The sequence below is a fragment of the Phallusia mammillata genome, chromosome 3, assembly GCF_965637545.1.
Source record: "Phallusia mammillata chromosome 3, kaPhaMamm4.hap1.1, whole genome shotgun sequence".
NCBI classification, from domain to species: domain Eukaryota; kingdom Metazoa; phylum Chordata; class Ascidiacea; order Phlebobranchia; family Ascidiidae; genus Phallusia; species Phallusia mammillata.
Window position 1 is genome coordinate 28129516 of NC_137254.1, and position 18255 is coordinate 28147770.

The 18255-nt window shown below is 38.6% G+C and overlaps 3 protein-coding genes across 4 annotated transcripts in view; 1 reads left to right on the plus strand and 2 right to left on the minus strand.

Annotated features, from left to right (window-relative positions):
* The window catches only part of LOC145219929 (rhamnose-binding lectin-like), a 36421-nt gene extending 31235 nt beyond the window's left edge, over nt 1-5186 (minus strand). Inside the window, exons 1-8 of the mRNA XM_080087225.1 lie at nt 3227-5186; nt 2953-3031; nt 2746-2878; nt 2280-2443; nt 1570-1690; nt 1309-1472; nt 582-705; nt 138-301 (exon numbers count right to left, since the gene is read on the minus strand). Of these exons, the coding sequence (XP_079943351.1) occupies nt 138-301; nt 582-705; nt 1309-1472; nt 1570-1690; nt 2280-2443; nt 2746-2878; nt 2953-2998 (916 nt within the window). The 5' untranslated portion in view covers nt 2999-3031; nt 3227-5186. The remainder of the gene's footprint in view (nt 1-137; nt 302-581; nt 706-1308; nt 1473-1569; nt 1691-2279; nt 2444-2745; nt 2879-2952; nt 3032-3226) is intronic.
* LOC145219930 (proteasome subunit beta type-2-like) lies at nt 3918-8080 on the plus strand. The gene is made up of 3 exons (XM_080087226.1): nt 3918-3965; nt 7366-7599; nt 7686-8080. The coding sequence occupies exons 1-3, from the start codon at nt 3918-3920 to the stop codon at nt 7794-7796; spliced, it is 393 nt and encodes a 130-aa protein (XP_079943352.1). The 3' UTR covers nt 7797-8080.
* A 465-nt stretch (nt 8081-8545) lies between these two features.
* On the minus strand, nt 8546-16631 carry LOC145220004 (uncharacterized). 2 transcript variants are annotated; one of them, XM_080087293.1, is made up of 11 exons: nt 16459-16631; nt 14741-14900; nt 14319-14503; nt 13790-13927; nt 13076-13430; nt 12128-12495; nt 11565-11703; nt 11252-11350; nt 10839-10992; nt 9871-10067; nt 8546-9232 (listed from the first exon to the last, which is right to left on the minus strand). In XM_080087293.1, the coding sequence occupies exons 1-11, from the start codon at nt 16473-16475 to the stop codon at nt 9095-9097; spliced, it is 1950 nt and encodes a 649-aa protein (XP_079943419.1). In that variant the 5' UTR covers nt 16476-16631; the 3' UTR covers nt 8546-9094. The 2 variants fall into 2 exon arrangements, with proteins under 2 accessions (XP_079943419.1, XP_079943418.1); XM_080087292.1 differs by lacking the exon at nt 16459-16631 and adding an exon at nt 15129-15692.
* Between the last annotated feature and the right edge of the window lie 1624 nt (nt 16632-18255).

Sequence of the window (18255 nt, forward strand, 5' to 3'; positions counted from 1 at the left end):
GTTACGCACATTAAACAAAATAGCGCACATTGCTATTTACAGTTTTGCCTGGAATTGCAAGATTCAATACTAAAACAGCCGGCCAAAATTTTCTTGAGGCATGGCACGATGGCCTCCCCCCTAAATACGCTAATGACTGCACTCGTATTTAACGTCGATGTATTTGACTACTCCGTAGCAAGGGTCTCCGAAGATCGAGTTCTTTGCACTCAGCACGCAGGATGTCTTTCCCTGGCAATTGCTTTTGATGATTCCTGGGGAGTTGCTTGCGTAACAGTTGTAGTGGGAGTTATAGCCGCATCTGATAAGTAAAACATAGAATCTATGTGTTAAATTTCTCGTAAATGTAGTGTAATGTGAACATGGCCAAATCCTATTTGACCATTGATTTGTTAATAAGGCATAACATTTGGTGCTGGTTGTACAGAATACTTTTTACTAAGAAATTGGATGCTTATAGATTCCCGCAATGGTCTTGGTTTAATAGTGATTTTTAGCAGAAATTAAGTGTTCTTCGAATCACTGTCTAGGGTTCTGTTGGTTAAATTTCTCGACGCTTACTTGTTTTCAAAATCACTTACGTGTATGCATTAGTTCTTCCATAATAAGCTTCCACCACGTCAATATATTCGCCAGCTGGACACCTAACAGTGACGTCAGGTTGGTGTTCGCAAGCCACAACCTGATAAGGCGGTGGTGGGGATTCTAGATGAAAAAAATACGCTTTGCTGTTAGGTTTCATGGGATTAAATCGATTTTTCCTGGTTCTTTCGAAATCACTGTTTGGTGTCAATCGAACAATTTGATTAACATTGTCAATACATGGGTTAAATTCCATCAGTTGAGTAATTCTTAATGTACAGTAGCCTAAACCTCGGTTTAATCTGAACCGCGTGGACCAAAAAAATTTGGGCAAAGATCCGGTTTAACCGATGTCGATAAGTTAAAGCCTTACTACATAACAAATCACTTGTACCTCAAGTTTTGTGTGAATTAGGCAAAGATCCGGACAAACATAGACTTAAAAGCACAAAAGTCGCCAGTGCCGGATTAAGGGTCTGCTGGCCTGTAGGCACATTTTATAAGTGGCCCGAAAATTAGGGTTGCCAACTAAAAAATTAGAATTATCAGTGTTGCCAAATCATTGTCATAAAGATTTTAATTTTAAAGTGGCCTGGATTTTTGACTGTCCTGTAGGCACGTGCCTACTTTGCCTAATGGTTAATCCGGCACTGAAAGTCGCATGGGACCATAAAGTCCTGTTACCTAAGTGCGTTTAAGGTTATTTATTTTATTTACTAAACTTACTGCATTGGTATTTGACTTCAATGTATTTTACTACTCCATAGCAAGGGTCTCCGAAGACTGAGTTTTTCGGGCTGAGTGTGCACCAGCTTCGGCCATCACAGTTTCGCGTAATAATTCCCGGGGAGGATCCTGCCCAACAGTTGGTTCTGCCGTTGTAACCACATCTAATAAAGAGCGAGTGTTAATTTTGTCCTAAATTGACTGTTTAACTTTGTGTCTTTTAACCAGGGCCTGGAAATGTTTTTGGTAGCCTAAACTTACGTGTTTGCGTCTCTTCTACCGTAGTACGCACTGACAATCTTGATGTATTTTCCAGCAGGACAATCTATTCTTATATGATTGTTTTCACAGGTGACCACTTCGTAAGGCAAGGGTACAGCGGCTGTCGAAAAAACATTAGTTTTTATGTGACTTTTCTTCGTTTAAGGTTTTACTTCTCTCTTAACAACGGTAAAGGAAAAATGCGTTTTTGATTAACCAATTGATTCATGCATCAATCAGAAAACGTTTTGAGCTTGGTTGGCAAAGACTGCCCCTCTTTTCGGGTTTCTATTGGATTCTACTCAAATTCACAAGGTTAAACGTCTAAGCTTATATTCGTTTATCAAGGTGTAGTCTATTGGATGTCCTAGTTCAGGGGTCGGCAACCTTTTTTGCACTGCGGACCGTTTTTGAAACTAAAATTTTATCGCGGACCGGTCTTCAAAAAAACTACAAATATTTAGCAATAAAATCGCTTAAATTAGTTTATCATCCCCGGGATATATGGTGAAAATGTTTTATAGCGTTTAACCTAAAAAATTGTACGGCCCGGTAACGAACTCCTCACGGACCGGTACCGGGCCGCGGACCGGCGGTTGCCGACCACTGTCCTAGTTTGTAAAAGCAAGGATTGTTTAACGATGTCAAAGCTTTGTGTTGCGTAATTAATATGGAAGCGTGTAATCATGTTAATAACTGCGTGCACTTACTGCAAACGTAGACGAGCTCAATGTATTTCACGACTCCGCGACATGGATCGCCGAAAATTCCGTTTTGGGGCTTAAGGACGCAGGATTGCTTGCCCTGACAGTTTCTCTTGATAATTCCTGGAGACGAACGCGCAAGGCAGTTGGTTTTTCCGTTGTGTCCACATCTAGTTTTGATAAAAAAAAATACTGGTGAATAAATTATGTCAGTCATGGACGGTTTAATTGCGTATCAGATATTGTGTTTAGATAAAAAAACAAATCAGGGTTTTGAGTTGATTTAAAAAACGAAAGTCAAAGTCTGTTTGTAAAGCAGATTTGCTTTTGCAAACGATTTTAGCAAATAAGTGTCGTCAAAACGCTTTTTAGCCACATTCATGGTTATTCTCCTGCTTAGCACATTTCAATATATACACCCTTTGTTATGTTGTTTCATCCAACTCATGTCAAAGTACCTCTTGTAACTTACGTGTTGGCGTCGGTTCTTCCGTAGAAAGCACTTAAGACTTTGATGTATTTTCCATGCGGGCAACTCACAGTGCTATCTCCTTGATGTTCACAGGCGATATGCCGATAACCCATAGCTGGCAGCACAGCTAAAGCTAAAATAGAGAAAACATGTTATGTTAGATGTAAACAGCTGAATTTTGTTGATGATTTTACAAAAAGTACCCACCAACAAACATTGCCACGACAGCACATAACAATTGCAAAGAGTTCATGATTTCGTCTTCTTTAACGATAAATTTCTGTTCCTATTTAATTGGACAAAAAAGGTTAACGCGTTTTAAAAACTTAAAAATGCACCATGTATAAAATATTCTATTTTAATACTATTTTATCCCGACAAAATTTAAACAGTTTACAGTTTCAAAGTTAGCTTTGCAAAGCCCTTTAACGACAGTTTAGGCATCCGTAGCCTTTGAGGAAAAAGAGGAAAAATACCTCACATGATTCGTTTTTCCTCCCTTTTTCGATACTTGTAAATGTTTGGCGCAAAAACAACGTGCAAACAGGATTCTCAGCGTTTGCTGCTGTTCTTCAGGTTATGCTAAACTAAAAAGCACAAACAAATCAAAAAAACTTCTTTTTATCCAGTATTTTATGGCCATGAGTATTATTCTTAACTGTGCGTCGTTTCAATTTTCCAAGGGCGTCGCAGAATAGTTCCGTTTCGTGGCTTTTTGTGGTTGTATCAATAAATACAACTGTAATAATAAGTTTCCTCATTAACTTTTATTTGCTGGTGCGTCGCAAGACCAGAAAACTTTTCCAGAGGCGTCGCAACCAAAAAAAGTTTGAGAACCACTGAGATAATCCATAAGAAAGAAAACTAAAGTTTTGGTAAACGAATTTTACCTTTACTTTTTGTACATAGTTGGTTAAAAGTCTTCACTTTTAGCAACAATGTCCCTGAAGTCAATATGAAGGTCCATCTTTGTATAAATATGTTTGTTTAATTTAACGCCATCTATCGATTTTAAGAATTGGGCTCTGCATGGGAGGATTAACAATGTTTAAAACGCTTGAAATTCGTTGAAACAATGTTGGAAACAACCATTGGACAGCTCGTTGTTTCATAAAGTGCCTTACTATATTGTTTTCCAACCTTTCATCGTGGTTAAGATTTAAGATAGCACCATGATTGCTAGTGAGGAGAAACGCCCTGTGGACACTGGACAAAACAAGGTCATTCGTAGAAATGACGTTGTACATAATTGATGGTCAATCGTCAGCGTAATTTTTTCGGCGCCTCCCTCTGATTCAGTGTGTTGTTTTTACTTTTCCGGTAAAAAACATGTCATCATGAATCGGTTTAATATGTAACTAGATATTATTAACTAAGTTACCAAGCTCTTGCGTGTGTGTTTTAATTTGGGCTCTGTTAGTTTTAAAAGGATGCTGTGATTGAATTTTTGTTTTACTTTCAATCCATGTGAATGACAGACAGGGCTAATGCATGGTTATGCAACGGGCTTGTTGGCAAAATCTAGAAACGCCGTGACCAGATTGCAGTTGCAAAATAAATCGTGTTTTAATAATCCTCTGCTTCAATTGTTTGCAGCCAAACGTTATTTCCGTCATTTCCCACGCTAATGCCTTCCAATCAAAGTGCACTCGTCTGAACTAAAATTCCAAAATAATTACTGAAATATTAATATCTGTCTGGTGCGTGCAAAAGTCCGGCACGACTTGGGTTCCTGAATCCGGTCCGCAAATGGAAGTATTAAGATAACTAGTTTTTCTGACAGCAACAAATGCATGTGGCCTCTGTTTTTTCGTAAATTATTACCGATTAGTATTACACACAATGATTCATTCATGCCTTACCAAAGTTCGAAAGGTGCATAACAACACTGCAATTTCGCAAAATATCTACATTTTTAATGCTTATGTTGAGTAGCCTAGGCTACATGAATCTTTAAAGGCAAGGTTTATAATGTGGCGAGGTAGTAGGTTATTATTTTCAATGCTTCTATTGAGAGAAGTTTGGTGTCTACTATTTTACCAGTTTTGTACAATTTGCATGTTCTTTGGTTTCTTAATTGTTTTAGTTCCAATACATACGTTGTATGTGATTGTACGACGTGTTTTTATTTTTTCAGAACAATTGGTTTGAAAAGATCACATTGCTTTTATTTGCGTAAAGCCAGTAGAACACAAGCACACATTAAACCAGGGTTGTGCAATCGTTGTCACTGTGGATCCATATGCAATTGCCATGATTAGATCGCAGGCTGCACAATCATATAACACAAGGTGATTATTATGGGTCCCCTTCCCTGAAGGGGACACATATTGTTTTGTCTATATTTTTTTTCTTTTTTTCAGTCTAACGCGGATTTGTTCCCACGTTTTGGTCAAGAAAGAATGGTTCAAACTTTTTCAAATTTACACACATTATCGATATTGGTCTAAAGATGGTCCATGCGAATTTTGACTCCGTTTGACCCCTCGGTTCACCCACAGCCCCCCAAATCGTGAAATTTTTGAAACAGCTATACTTGCTAAAGCAGATGATTTTGGAGTTTCATACTTTTTTGATTGGTACATTGCAGCGTATTTTAAAGTATTTTTTAACTTGAAGTTGTATATATCCATTTTCACCCCTTTACCCCCAAATATTTGTTTGTTTGTTAATGAGGTCAGAAATACATGACTTAACCTGCTGAAATTTTAAACAGCTGTGGATAGGGTGCTCCTTGTTGACTGTTAAAAATTTCAGTGCAATCGGCTCAGTAATTACTCTTACAGCCCCAAATATGTTTTGACATGCTGTCTTTTGTCAAATTTGTGCTCGCTCAGTGCACAGCTGACGCAATGGGGGTGATTGACGATAGTGGCGCATGGAAAATGCCTCTGCTTCACGCATGAACGCAGACGTCACTTGACCATTTTCTCACTGGTTGGAATTAAGATGTTACGATGTTAGTTATATTGCGCTCAGTGTTGCCAGGTTGCGCTTTTGTTGCCGAATTGGGCTACTTTTGACATTGAGTTGCGGGCTTTTTTCATGAGTTGCGGGTTGCGCCATTTTGGGCGGGTTTGTAAATGACATTTTCTGCCATAAGGCGAGTAATGATTGCATTACTATTGTGACGTCAAAAACGTTGTAAGTTCAATTTTGACAAAAGAACTAATGAAACTGCCCAGAGCGTCGGAGATTTAACATCCAGCTGAGCAAAAGAATGCTTTCAGTCTACGCAATGCAACGTTCACTTTTCAAACAATGAAATTTAATAAACGCCTTCGTTGTTACCACGTAATAAGAATTATCTCATGGCAAAAATTATTGTTTTAAAGGTCACCTTACTTTGTTATTAATGCGAAACATGTTTGTTTTAAAGTAGAGATTACAAAATTTAAAAAACAGCATGAAAAGTGGGCACACAAAGTGTGTTTAATACAGTGTTAATGGAAACAGCTCAAATACAATTTTAAAATGCACCAAAATTGAATCTAAAACGAAGAAACCTGAATAATTGTCACACAAACAGGTAAAAGCAGTGAAAATCGATTGTATTTCAGGTATTTGTAAAATTGGGCTCCTTTTGGGGTACTTTTTACGGGTAAAGTTGCGCCTTTCCACAATTTAACCTGGCAACACTGATTGCGCTGTAAACGCTAATGTAGGTCAACTTATTCGTGTTTCGAAACGCAGCGCGACAACGCAGCACGATTTGTTACACCTGTGTAACGTGACTTCTCAAACTGAAAGCGTTAATAAAACTGTTTCGGAACAGGTTTTGGACATAAAAAGCCCAGCTAAGCAATCGTATTGTTGGTATGTAGAAACTTAACGGCGTCAGGGAACCCTATGTGCGGATTAAAAATCATAATTCAACAAACAAGGGGCTATTAAGGAAAAAAATGTTGAAACTTTGTTAAAAGTTTAAATAGTTGGACTCATCCATTTTCCACCTCGTAAAAACATCGCGCAACTTCATGTCGAAAAAAGCCGAATTGGGCGCGAAAACCGCAAACCTGCCCACTGAAGCGCATATCTCGGCCTCGCGCATAACTGGACGTGCTATCAGGCATTCTTTTTGCACTGTGCAATGAAGATATGTTTGTAGATCATTTAAAAACGTTAGTTATGCAGTTGTTGTATCACGCAGTTTTGCGTCTTATGGCGTTTAACGACAGGCCCCTCCTGCCGCGATCGGCGCCATACCTTTATCTAACAACATTCGCACGCCGAGAGACAATCATCGCTGACGGAAATGAAACCGTGAAAACGCTAACCATCAAATATATATCCCTTACAATTATAATGAATGGTGCGTAAATATGGCACAGTTTCTGTAAAATGGAATATATAGGAAAACCACTATTCCAGTTTAACAATGATTGTGCTCTATTTTTACTGTTACCAAATCGCATATGCACACGTGTGGGGACCCATTAGATTATGCTTGCAGAAACAATTATGTTATAAAGTGCCAGGAAAAAGATAGGGACCCAATGTAATGTAGGTGCCAAATATATATCCGTTATAAATATAATAAATGGTATATGTGATACATCGTAAAATATGATGTAGTGTATATAAACTGGCAATATATAATTAGGCAAACCACTGTTCTAGTTACTTTTTATTTTTACCGATCAGCACTACTTCGTGCACCTTCTTATCGGAGGCTGTGATCCAGAGGAAGGTTGCAGTTTGTTTTTCCTTGACTACTTGGCTTCGAGTATACAAGTTCCATTTGCTGCACATGGATATGGTTCCTACTTTATATTGTCACTGTTGGATCGATGGCATAGAAAAAAATTGACAAAGGGCGAAGCTGTGGAATTGCTAAAACGTTGCATGGCTGAGGTCTGGACATGGAATATCATTTTGCCTAGATTGTTTTTTTTGGATACTATTGTCATAGATCACAGTTACTTATTGTATATTTTCAGCTGAAGAAACGATTTATTGTCACCTTACCGGCTGTTACTATCCGAATAATTGACAAAGACGGCTACCACACCTTACCATTGTTGAAAGAAGAAGATTATGTCACCAAATAGTTTGTCGTTTTTGCTCAAGTTGGAATTGCTGCGTTTTGAAAAGCCTCCGTTTCAGGGCTGCTACTAGCGTATTGTCTCTGTGTGTTACAAAGTTCAAGACGGGCACGGCCCAAATAAATTTGCATTAGCCCACACTGATACCACAACTGCTCATCCCACCTGTTGTATGGTCTTTACCGACCGTTGGTTTAAAACAGGTGTGATCAAGCTTGTACTACTGGTAGTTTAATAACCAAAGCCGTCAGCAGTTCTAAACGAGGTATAAATATCATAGCTTTATTGTAGTGAAGGTTTTCTTTTGAGCATTTCTTGCAAGCTTGAAAAGTGGGACTACAACTGCGAAAACGGATTTTTGGGGTTATTCTGGCATTCGTTGCTGATCTGGATAGTTTGCCTTAGAATCCGCGCAAGTTATCGCGTCACGTGTAAAATGATGATTATAAATCTATTACAACCTTTCCTGTGTAGTACTGGCAATATTTAAACGTGGATTTTCTCACTGGTTGCATAACAAAAATCTAACGGGAACGGTTACTCGTTCACTGGTTCTTTCACAAAACGGCACAAAAACATGACATTTTGTAGCCAATTATTCTCCTCAATTCCTTGCTCAATATTTCTCATCACATAACTTGGTAAAATCTTCTTCAACCTGATCTACCTCATTCATCAACTTCTTGTTTGTCATCTATTTTTTCTTTTTCCCTTTCGTTCCTGCCAGCACAAAAATGGACATTGCACAACAAAAGAAACCTAGTATCTTTTGATCAAACAGTTATTGTTGTGGGAAAACCTTATAATAAAATACACGATTAGACACAAAACAACAATGTTAAAGGTTGTTCGCTTAAAAAGTGTAGGCTGGTCCGATGGTACGAAATAATCCTAGGCAATGTAGTTTCAATAGACATAATTATCTTATGCGTAAAGTAGGTAGTTTGTAAACTATTGATATTGTTGACGGTTTGAGCTAGTGAGAATGGGTTGAGGGTTTGTAACGAAGTGATATTATAATCTGGTCTCCGATACAATTTTCGGACTATGCTTTCTTCTTTACGGTGCTTAGGAGGCTATAGCTACCAGCCGGCTAAACTGGTCGAAATTCGGATTAAATTTCGCTTTGTATGACGATTCTAAACATTTTCAATCTAAACAGAAAAAGCACAAACAATCATTGCAACGGGAAAAGAACTAAAAAAAACAAACTTTGGCACCGATCTAAGTGCTCAATTACGATCGCGATTCGTTTTCTTTATAACCACGTGATTAGATGTCTAGTTTTTAGCAAATGACGTATGTTATTTGCCTTTTCCTTTCTTCCCCTTTGCGGAACCCTTCTTATCTTTCTTTCCTTTTTTCCCCTTTTTGGCTTTCATTCCGGTGTCGAAAGGTCCAAGACCTGCACGGACCATCACACCCCGCCACCATGCTTGTATCTGGAATTAAATGGCAAAAAAACTTGAGTTTTACACTGATATTAATATGGCCGTAAACAACATTCGCTATATTTTTTGTGCGTGTCTGTGCATACACAGAATTACCGCAGTAGGCTAGGTCTACATTGAGAACCGCCTAAAGCAACTTAGGTTAATTTCGGTTAAGGCATATAGTTAATTGTGTCACAAAGGCAGAATGGTGTTGACACCAGTTGAGTTCTATCTACAATGTAATAGTGACCCTTTTATCATAGGTTTAGGCACACACACACACACGTTTTAAAGGGATATGTGTAACACTGAGAGCCGTTATGAGCAATAAAAGAAAACTTACTTCCCAACTAATTTAGGCTACGGTGCTTTTTATCTTACGCGCGGCATATAATTTCTTGTGTATAAAGAATGTGCGAAAATGCGCAGGCGTGTTGAAGACAACAAAAGCTATCTATTTAACCGTAAAAAGTACTTGGGTGATCCCCTACCCAACTTGAGTAATACCCTGATTGTGTATAGTGGAAAAACAATACAACTGTCGATTCGCAGAGCCAAATTATGTCCACGGGCTAACCAATTAAACAACACAAAAACTCGGAAATATTTGGGTTTCACATCCTTTAAAATAAAAAGTGCTCACTTACCCTGGTTGCATACATTCGAAGTTTCTTCTGGTGTTCAATATATTTCAGTACACCTGCCAGCCCCTCGTCGCAAACCTCTTGTGGAGGATATTCGAGTGTGTTATTCGTAATTTTTAATTCCTTTAGTCCTTTCATTTTGTCAACGTCGTCCGTAAGCTTCATGAGCGTGTTGTTTTGAAGGCGTAACGTCTCCAGCCCTGAAATGAGAATACAGAAATGTTTGCTTATTGCTTACCACAGCTGAATCGCAATTTGTTTGAGAATGCACCTGGTCGATGCTTTAATACAGGGGTGGGCAACCTTTGTTACTGTATGGCCAATTTATGAATGTCAAAATTGGATCGCGGGTCGCACATGTGCATAACACAAAGTGATTTTGCTTTGTTTCTTACCAAATATGCTCTAATACAAGTATCATTCGTATTTGATTCTAGCTACATTTTGCCAGATCGCAGAAAACTAGCACCAGGTACATTAATCAGCTCAAAAATATGTAATAATTGGATTCGTTTGCCAGTATTTTTGAAATCCAAGCATCTCTGCGGGCCGCACAACCTTTAATGAAGGGCCGCATACGGCCCGCGGGTCGCAGGTTGCCCACCCCTGCTTTAATAGAATAATATACCGGGCAAAAAATGTGCTAAAGAGTGGTTTGTTGGTTAGTGGAATTGGTCTTAGAATCTTCATGCATTTTATCAAACAAAAAACTTGTTCTGTGTCTTCCTGGTAAGGGTATACTTTCAGTTTGAAGTTTTAAACGTTTTGGTAAGCAAACGAGTCGGTGCTTTGGTTGAAACAATAAAGTAAATGGCACAATCGGGCCAAAAAATTGCTAAAGTGTATAGTTTATTGGTTATAGGCATTGGTCGCAGAAAATTTCATCACTAAAAAAAACTTTGTGTCTTTCTGGTATGAGATACACTATATGTTTAAAGTTTTAACTGATCATAACTTCAAGAAACACTCACATGTCATTTCGTAAATGGTTGGAGGTAGCGTGGAGAGTCGGTTTGATGAGATGTCTAGCACTTTAAGTTCAGTCATATGTCGAAGAGTGTGTGGCAAGCTTATCAACTGGTTGTTATCCACGTATAACTCGACCAACTTCTGCAAATTCTGAATCTAGAAAAGCCAAACATATGCCAGAGTTAGTGGAACTCCTTGAACGTACATGTTTACAAAGCTATTTTATTTGTAATCAGTTAATATCTTAAGAGTTTGCAAACAATTGTGGTTTGTTTATGCAAATTCCGTTTTAATGTTTTCATGTAAATTTAACCAAAACTGTTGCTTCCATAAGTTGAAACAGATATTTGAATGTTGAGTTTAATCGCTTGGAGAAGCTATCAACCAGAATTCTCCTTATTGCATAATAGCAAACCTGTTCTGGAAGTTTTATGAAAGGTCTTCCTCCGTCTTGTCCCAAAAACAAACGCTGCAGAGAGGGTAGAGCACAAATAGACAAAGGAAATTCCGGGAACTGTACAGGAAATGAATAGGACGGTCAACTTGTTTATGTCGCTAAACGTGGTTACCTCAGCATTTGACTTGGTCTACTTTCCAATGCATTTACACGAAAACAGCATTTTACGCTTTATCTGTCACTTTTACCTGACCAATGGTGCGAATGTTTGTCCGTTAATGTAGGCCGGTGCAATAAGAAATTTATGGAGTTAGTAGGCTAGAGAACTTACCTGATTTCCGGACAAACTCAGTGTTTGGAGTGCCCGAAGATTGGCGAACGGTAATGGAATTGCGCGAAGACGGTTGTCATCGAGCGCCAACATTTGCAACTCCAATAATCCGCATATGTTCAGAGGAAGTCCAACCAACCTGCAGTCAATAAGTATATGTGAAAATAATCCACACACTGTATCATTTGACATTGGTATATTCAGACATTTAATTTCAAGTGAAACACGTCTTTTAATCTTTTCTGTGTGCCTTTATCTTTTTAAAACGATTTCTGTCTTGTTCGTTTTTTTCCAAACCTGTTTAAGCAACTTAACACCTTCTCTGTTGCAGTTTGTTTGGTTTAGAAATGGTTTACCCCTTCAAGCAAAAAAACAGCAACAACTAAAGACTATTTATATAATACTATGGGTCAGGCTTGTGCTGAATCGGTATTGATTAAGTTAACCTATTTGGACAGCAAGGAATTAAAATCTACCTCGGAATAAGACAGCATCCTTTCTGGACCAACACAACCAGATGAAGTTATATCCTTTGCCACAAAAAATGTTTTACCAACACTTACCTATTTCCACTGGCATCCAAGTACTTCAGTTTTTTAAGGCGCGAAATCCGCTTTGGTAATCGAGTAAGGTGATTATTTCTGACATGGAGCACACGCAGGCTTTCGAGGCGGTAAAACCGGTAGGGAAGCGCAGTAAGGTGGTTATCATTGACACCCAACTGCCGGAGGTTCTTCAGCCATTGTATCGAGTCCGGAATAAAAGTTAGATTGTTGCAGGAAAGGTTGAGAACCTCCAAGTGGTCAAGGAGAAACATTGAATCTGGAAGCTGCGCAATGGAGTTGCGCGAGAGGTGGAGTTCTCGCAGTTGGGAAATCCCAGCAATTTGCTCCGGTATTCGGTATAGATGGTTACCCTCGATGTCTAAAACCTAAACGACATTCAAATTTCGGTAAAAAATCAAACGTAAAAGAGTTTGCCCTACAATTTTCACAAAGGTGGTGTATTTTAAATCCTACAAGCGTACGAGAAAACCTGTCACTTTGGTTTTTAAGTTACAAAAGCGTTCAAAACGACTTTATATTGTGTCTTATCGCAATCACTTCTCCTTAATTTAGAGGTTCTCAACTGGTGGTCCATGGTGACTTTTTTAGTGGTCCACAGGACGTCCACTAAATTTGTTGATAAACTAGAAATGATTGCATATTATATATTGAAAGAGTATCAAAATGTAGGCTGTTCATAATTGCATCTCACTTCTTAAAATCGGTTTAAAAGAATTATGTTTCAAGCCCAAATGGTTGTTTCGTATGCGAACGTCATTCTTGCTTCAAAAAGAAATGGTCCACGATATTATTTTTACTGGGCCGGTGGTCCATGGCCCGAAACGAGTTGAGAACCACTGTCTTAATTCTACAAGCGCAACAAGCTGTAAGCAAGTTATCCGCTTGCAAAAGTGTGGTACCTAAGCTAAGAAAATATACCAGCAAAACTGAATAGTCAACACATACCTCTAATTGAGAAAGCGAGCATAAACTGTAGGGGAATTCCACAAAGCGGTTGTTTTCCAAATAGATCTCCTTCAATCGTCGAAGTCGGTCCATTTCAGGGGGTAGTTCCCTTATTTGGTTATTTGATAAACCCAAAAGCCTTAAGTGCGGCATTGTCCGACAAAACTCGTCAGGAAACTCCTTTAATCCAATACTGTACAGTCTTATATCGGTGAGGTAAACGAGTCGCGAGAGAACGCTGACAGGAAACTGAAAACCAATCGGATTTTCGCTCAAGTCGATTGAACGTAGCGTGGTCAGCTGCGAGATGACGCTGTTGAGCTCTTCGAGGTTGTTTGAGTTGAGATAAAGAACCCTGTGTACAAAAAATGTTGTTGTTGTTGGTTTAAGGCCGGATTTAGAAACTATTTTGGTGTTGTTATTTCAACTTCTCACGCTTGTTCAACAGTTTTGACAACGAATTCTTTCCCTTTTGTTTGTTTTCTTGCGCCAAATAATCTTTATTAGCTTAAAAATGTGACAATCGTTCTATGTAGCAGACATTACCTACATGAAATAATTTGGTTTTGTTCTTTATAAATGCATGCCAGATTAACACCATGCACAAAACGTATAACTTCTGAACAAAAATTGATGACAAACTGCGTCTTGATTGTTTGTCATATTTGACATCTTATTTAAACTTATACTGGTACGGACAGCGCTGTGTTTTACCTTAGGTTACATAGGTCTTCTATCGCATCGGGAACTGATTTAATATTGTTCTTTTCCAAATGAAGTTCCTCCACTTCACGGAAGTCAAACAGCTCTTCAGGGATCTCACTCAGATTCTTTGACCCCAAGTCAATAAATCTGTAACAAACAAACAATAGCACTGATATCTTCTAATCTATAATAAGGAACTGCTAGTGTCGAATATATGTTTTCATCATTAAAAACTGAAGTAGATTTCTTTCGAAGGTTTCGCTGGTCCAAAGTTTTAGAACGCGTGTCAAAACCGCGGTTTAACCATCTGTATGTTGTACGAACCGTGATGTAACTTATATCAGAGAGCCCTAAATTCAACATTAATACAATGAATATCAGTAAGAACTACTACCAGGGCATCTAATACCAATACACAGTAAATCTTCAATAGCGCTATAGTTAGTGTAGTTCATTTGTCTATTCCTTTACAAACACATCGGTTTTCAGTATGATTGTTTGGTAACCGTAACTAATTACCAAAATCCCAAGTGCTTACCTCTTTTTCGGCCTTGTGACTTTTTCCGCAGTAGGAAGGCACTGATCGGCTTTGTCAGGTAGCTCAAGAATTTCTTTGAGAAGTTTAAGCTTGACAACTTGGGATGGTCGAGAGTTCTGCGTTACTCTCTCGTACGATTTTGGGGCTGTAGACTGCTCATAGTTATCGCTTGTTTCGACAGGCACCTGTAAAAAGTGGTAGTTTTCGACTTCAACGTGATATCAATGACTGGTATTTTATCATAGGTGTAACTTTGTTATGTTTAAAAAGAAGTTGCACAAACCCATTCTGCGCATGCGCAAAACTCTGTGCTGTCCTTACGTCCCCGTCTTTACCTCAATAGCTAACAGAAGCTAGTAACACTTAATCCCTGTCTAATACAACATTCAGAGGCAGTTACTTACAATTATAAGGTGCCGTACCTGTTTTGAATGCACATTGTGTTCAGCTTTATTTGCAGTCTCCTCACTGTGTCTGTTGTCAGTTTCTCTGATAATTTCACATTGTTCTGTAGTTTCTAAGACAAGGCTTTTACCATCAGTTGTACTGGTCGTAGAAAAGGCTTCTCGCTCATCCGTTAATCTGAAATGTAAAACATAAAGTAAAAAAAGTATATGTACAAAACAAACTTGCGTTTAAAATTCTCACATTAAGTATGAAAACAAACGTGTTAAACATAGTATGGAAACAACAACAAGTTAACACGCTAGCGCATAACATACAATAAGAAAACTTGTCTTTGAGGAATGTTTTTCATAAACAGAATCGTAAAATATATCAGCGAAAGTATATAGTACACTTTTAAATTACCTATTTTGCCAGATTGCCTCCCTAGTTTTTCTTTCATTCTTATCTTCAAAACGAACCCTTTTTTGCTCTAGGACTTGATCCTTTTCTTTCTGCCGATACGAAGTTACTAGTTCTGTCATTGGCTTGTCTATTCGGGCAGTAAAACTGCCCTCAAATAGCCGAGGCAAAGCGCCCCGAAAATTTATTGGCCTACTTTCTCGCCATGCTTAAGTTTTGAAACCATTATACCTGCCGTATTTCTGCGTTCAAGGAGAGCTTCTATGATGCAACAAGATCATTTATGACGCACAATCGAAACCACAATTTATTAGTTTCGATTGCATTGCTTGAGCCCTATGCCTGACAGCAACTTGCAAAGTAATATAGTTCAGAAAGTGTTGCACAATGCCCGCTGGAGCTTTGCTTTGTCCTATATTTAAGCCTTCCGCCTTTGGGGCACAGTCACAATGGGAAACGATACACAAACTGGCATTGCGACCGCTTTTTGTGTCGTGTGCCTGTTGACATACGTGGCCCCTGTCATTGTTTGTCTGCCGAGGCCTTTTCTGACGAAAGAATTCTTTTCATATTACCTGACTAAACGATTTTTTGCTGGTGGAGCCTTAAGGCAATACGGCAAGCTTGTTTACTGCCGTCTGCCTAGCAACGAACACCAGCTGATGTTGTTAACTTTGGCGCAAATCTGATTGCTCTTGTTGATCGCTTCTGTTGTGCGTCTCCAATCTCAAGTGGAAAACAAACATTCAAAATTATTTGTCTAACGTCCGATAACCGTTGCTACTGTACATTTCGGGTTCACTGCTGGCAGTAAAATTGTTATTTCGCCTTTTTTTCCGTTAAAATCCAAAAATTCTAGGCTTTTTTCTCCTGTTTCTGAAAGTATGACACAGGCTCTAAAGAGCATACCTAAGATGTTTTTGTTGTTTACCTAGCAAAGGTGCTTCAAATAACGTTCTGTTTCTTTTTAACACACTTGTTTCTGGAGACTTCCGTTTGAGTATGGTCGTTTATGTCATTCCGTACATTACCCACCGTTGCCATTATTGTATCAACGGTGTATGCACTATGCACTGCCCCTAGTGGTTGCTTGTTAGCAATGACGAGATATATAATAGGCCTTTTTGGTGTATGTCTTTGTATGTACATTTACTGCGTGAGCTGAAAAAATTTGGATTTAGGGTTTCTACATTGACAAACAACAATTGGAAAATATGCTGTAGCCTACATAAAAACATCAATGATTCCATGCGTGTATAAATTGCCTGGATGTAAAGTATTCCTTTCATGAACATAGATGGGTTCAGCTTCACAACAAACAAGCTGCAATTACCTTATCGTTTCAACCATTGTGTGCACGTGGTGGCTGCTTCTCAGATTTCAAAGAACATCAGGTGTTGAATTGTTTAAGTGACATAGATATCTTAGCATGATTCGTTGAACAGATGTTTATGGGAAAATACATGATGCCCTATGGGTGAAATTCGTTGACAAACAATTCAGTTTTGCTGTGAATGGCAAACAAGGTTATAAAAAGCATCTAAAATCTGTTCTCCTAATCTTGGTTGTTAGTTGACTATTGATTAAATTCTTTACTCGAGCTACTAGCCGAAAATTCCTGTTAAAACTATACTGTTGCTCATGGAATAGTAATTTTGTCGGCAAATGATAAGTTACATTTTAGATATATTTTGCGACACAAAACTTGTTGCCGAAACAGACATTGGTTAGTTCATCCCCAATATGACCTGCAAAAAACTCGTTTCGTCCCCAATATGACCTGCTAAAAACTCGTTGACAAACTTGCAAATTTGAGGCTGCTTTTGATGTGTCGTTTTGCAAACGGGTAGGCCTACCTGATATTTTTCTCTGTTCAGCGACGCGTTTTTAGAACATAACCTTCTTGTTGAAAACTTTCATTTTTGATCTCATACACGTAAGTAATGAATGTATAAGCTCATGAAAACCGCAAGGGCTTTTATGAATCAGCTACCAGTATGCAGCAGAAATCCCAAGAACTATTTCTGAAAAGCAGACTGTAAAATCCCATCACTGTTTACCTGTCGCTTAAAGCCCTAAAACACGAAACTAAACTACTCAACACTCCAACTGGTACGAAGAATAAACGCTACACACAGACACAAAATCTAATTGAATGTTTCATGGCAAAACAAAAGCATCCATGGGAAATCTAGTATATTCGTTTATCGGGTGGCGTATTGTTACAGTTACAGTCAACACAGACCAACGCAAAGTTTCTCAAGGGTCGAACAGAGCCGACGAAAGAGCTTCTTGAGACAGCAGATGTGTTTAAGAGACTAATGTGTTCGTTCGCGACACATAAGTATACACTAATGCCAAGTCAAAAGTAGGCGTTACTGTTCCAATGCAACACATATGCGATTTTGGTAATAAATCGATCATTACAGTGACACCTGAAAAAATACTGTTTTTTCATGCTGTAAAACATTTTATACTCGTTTTGGACGCTACAAACTGCTCTTTGACAGTTAAAACGCAACAAAGAGATTTTTGGCACATATGCTAAACATACAAAAACGCTTTAAACCCCAACAACCCTAATGATATGGTAGCTAAGATACACACGCAGCCTCCCTTCCATCAAACCACAGCAAGCTTAGCAATGTGCCCGTTGACATTTATAGTGCAACAAATTAAAAATATTCCGGCACAAATTCTACACATACAATAACACCCGCATACTGCAGAAACAAAACAACATTTAGGCTTTATTTCAACGCTGCGAACCTTTTTATCTCTGATTTGGTAGCTAAGATACACACAGAGCCTCCTTTCGTCCAACTACAGTCAACTTTTTCAACTCCTTCCTTCTTAGCAAACGTCCGTCAATGTCATGATTTGCCTTAAGCCTACATTCACAATGTGTGTAGTTCAATCCCGGGAAGCACTCGTATTTATCTTTGCGGTCGACAACGTATTGTCAAACTCCCGGGTCGCCGCGGCACTCAAAGCTTGGAGCACAATGCCGGGTTGAAATCAATCCCTCTGACGTCATAATGAGTGTCGCGCGTCGTGTTGAATTAGAAGTGGAATTGTGATTGTGAATGTGTGAGATGATGGCTACTGGCTAGAAATCGAAAATTAGAAA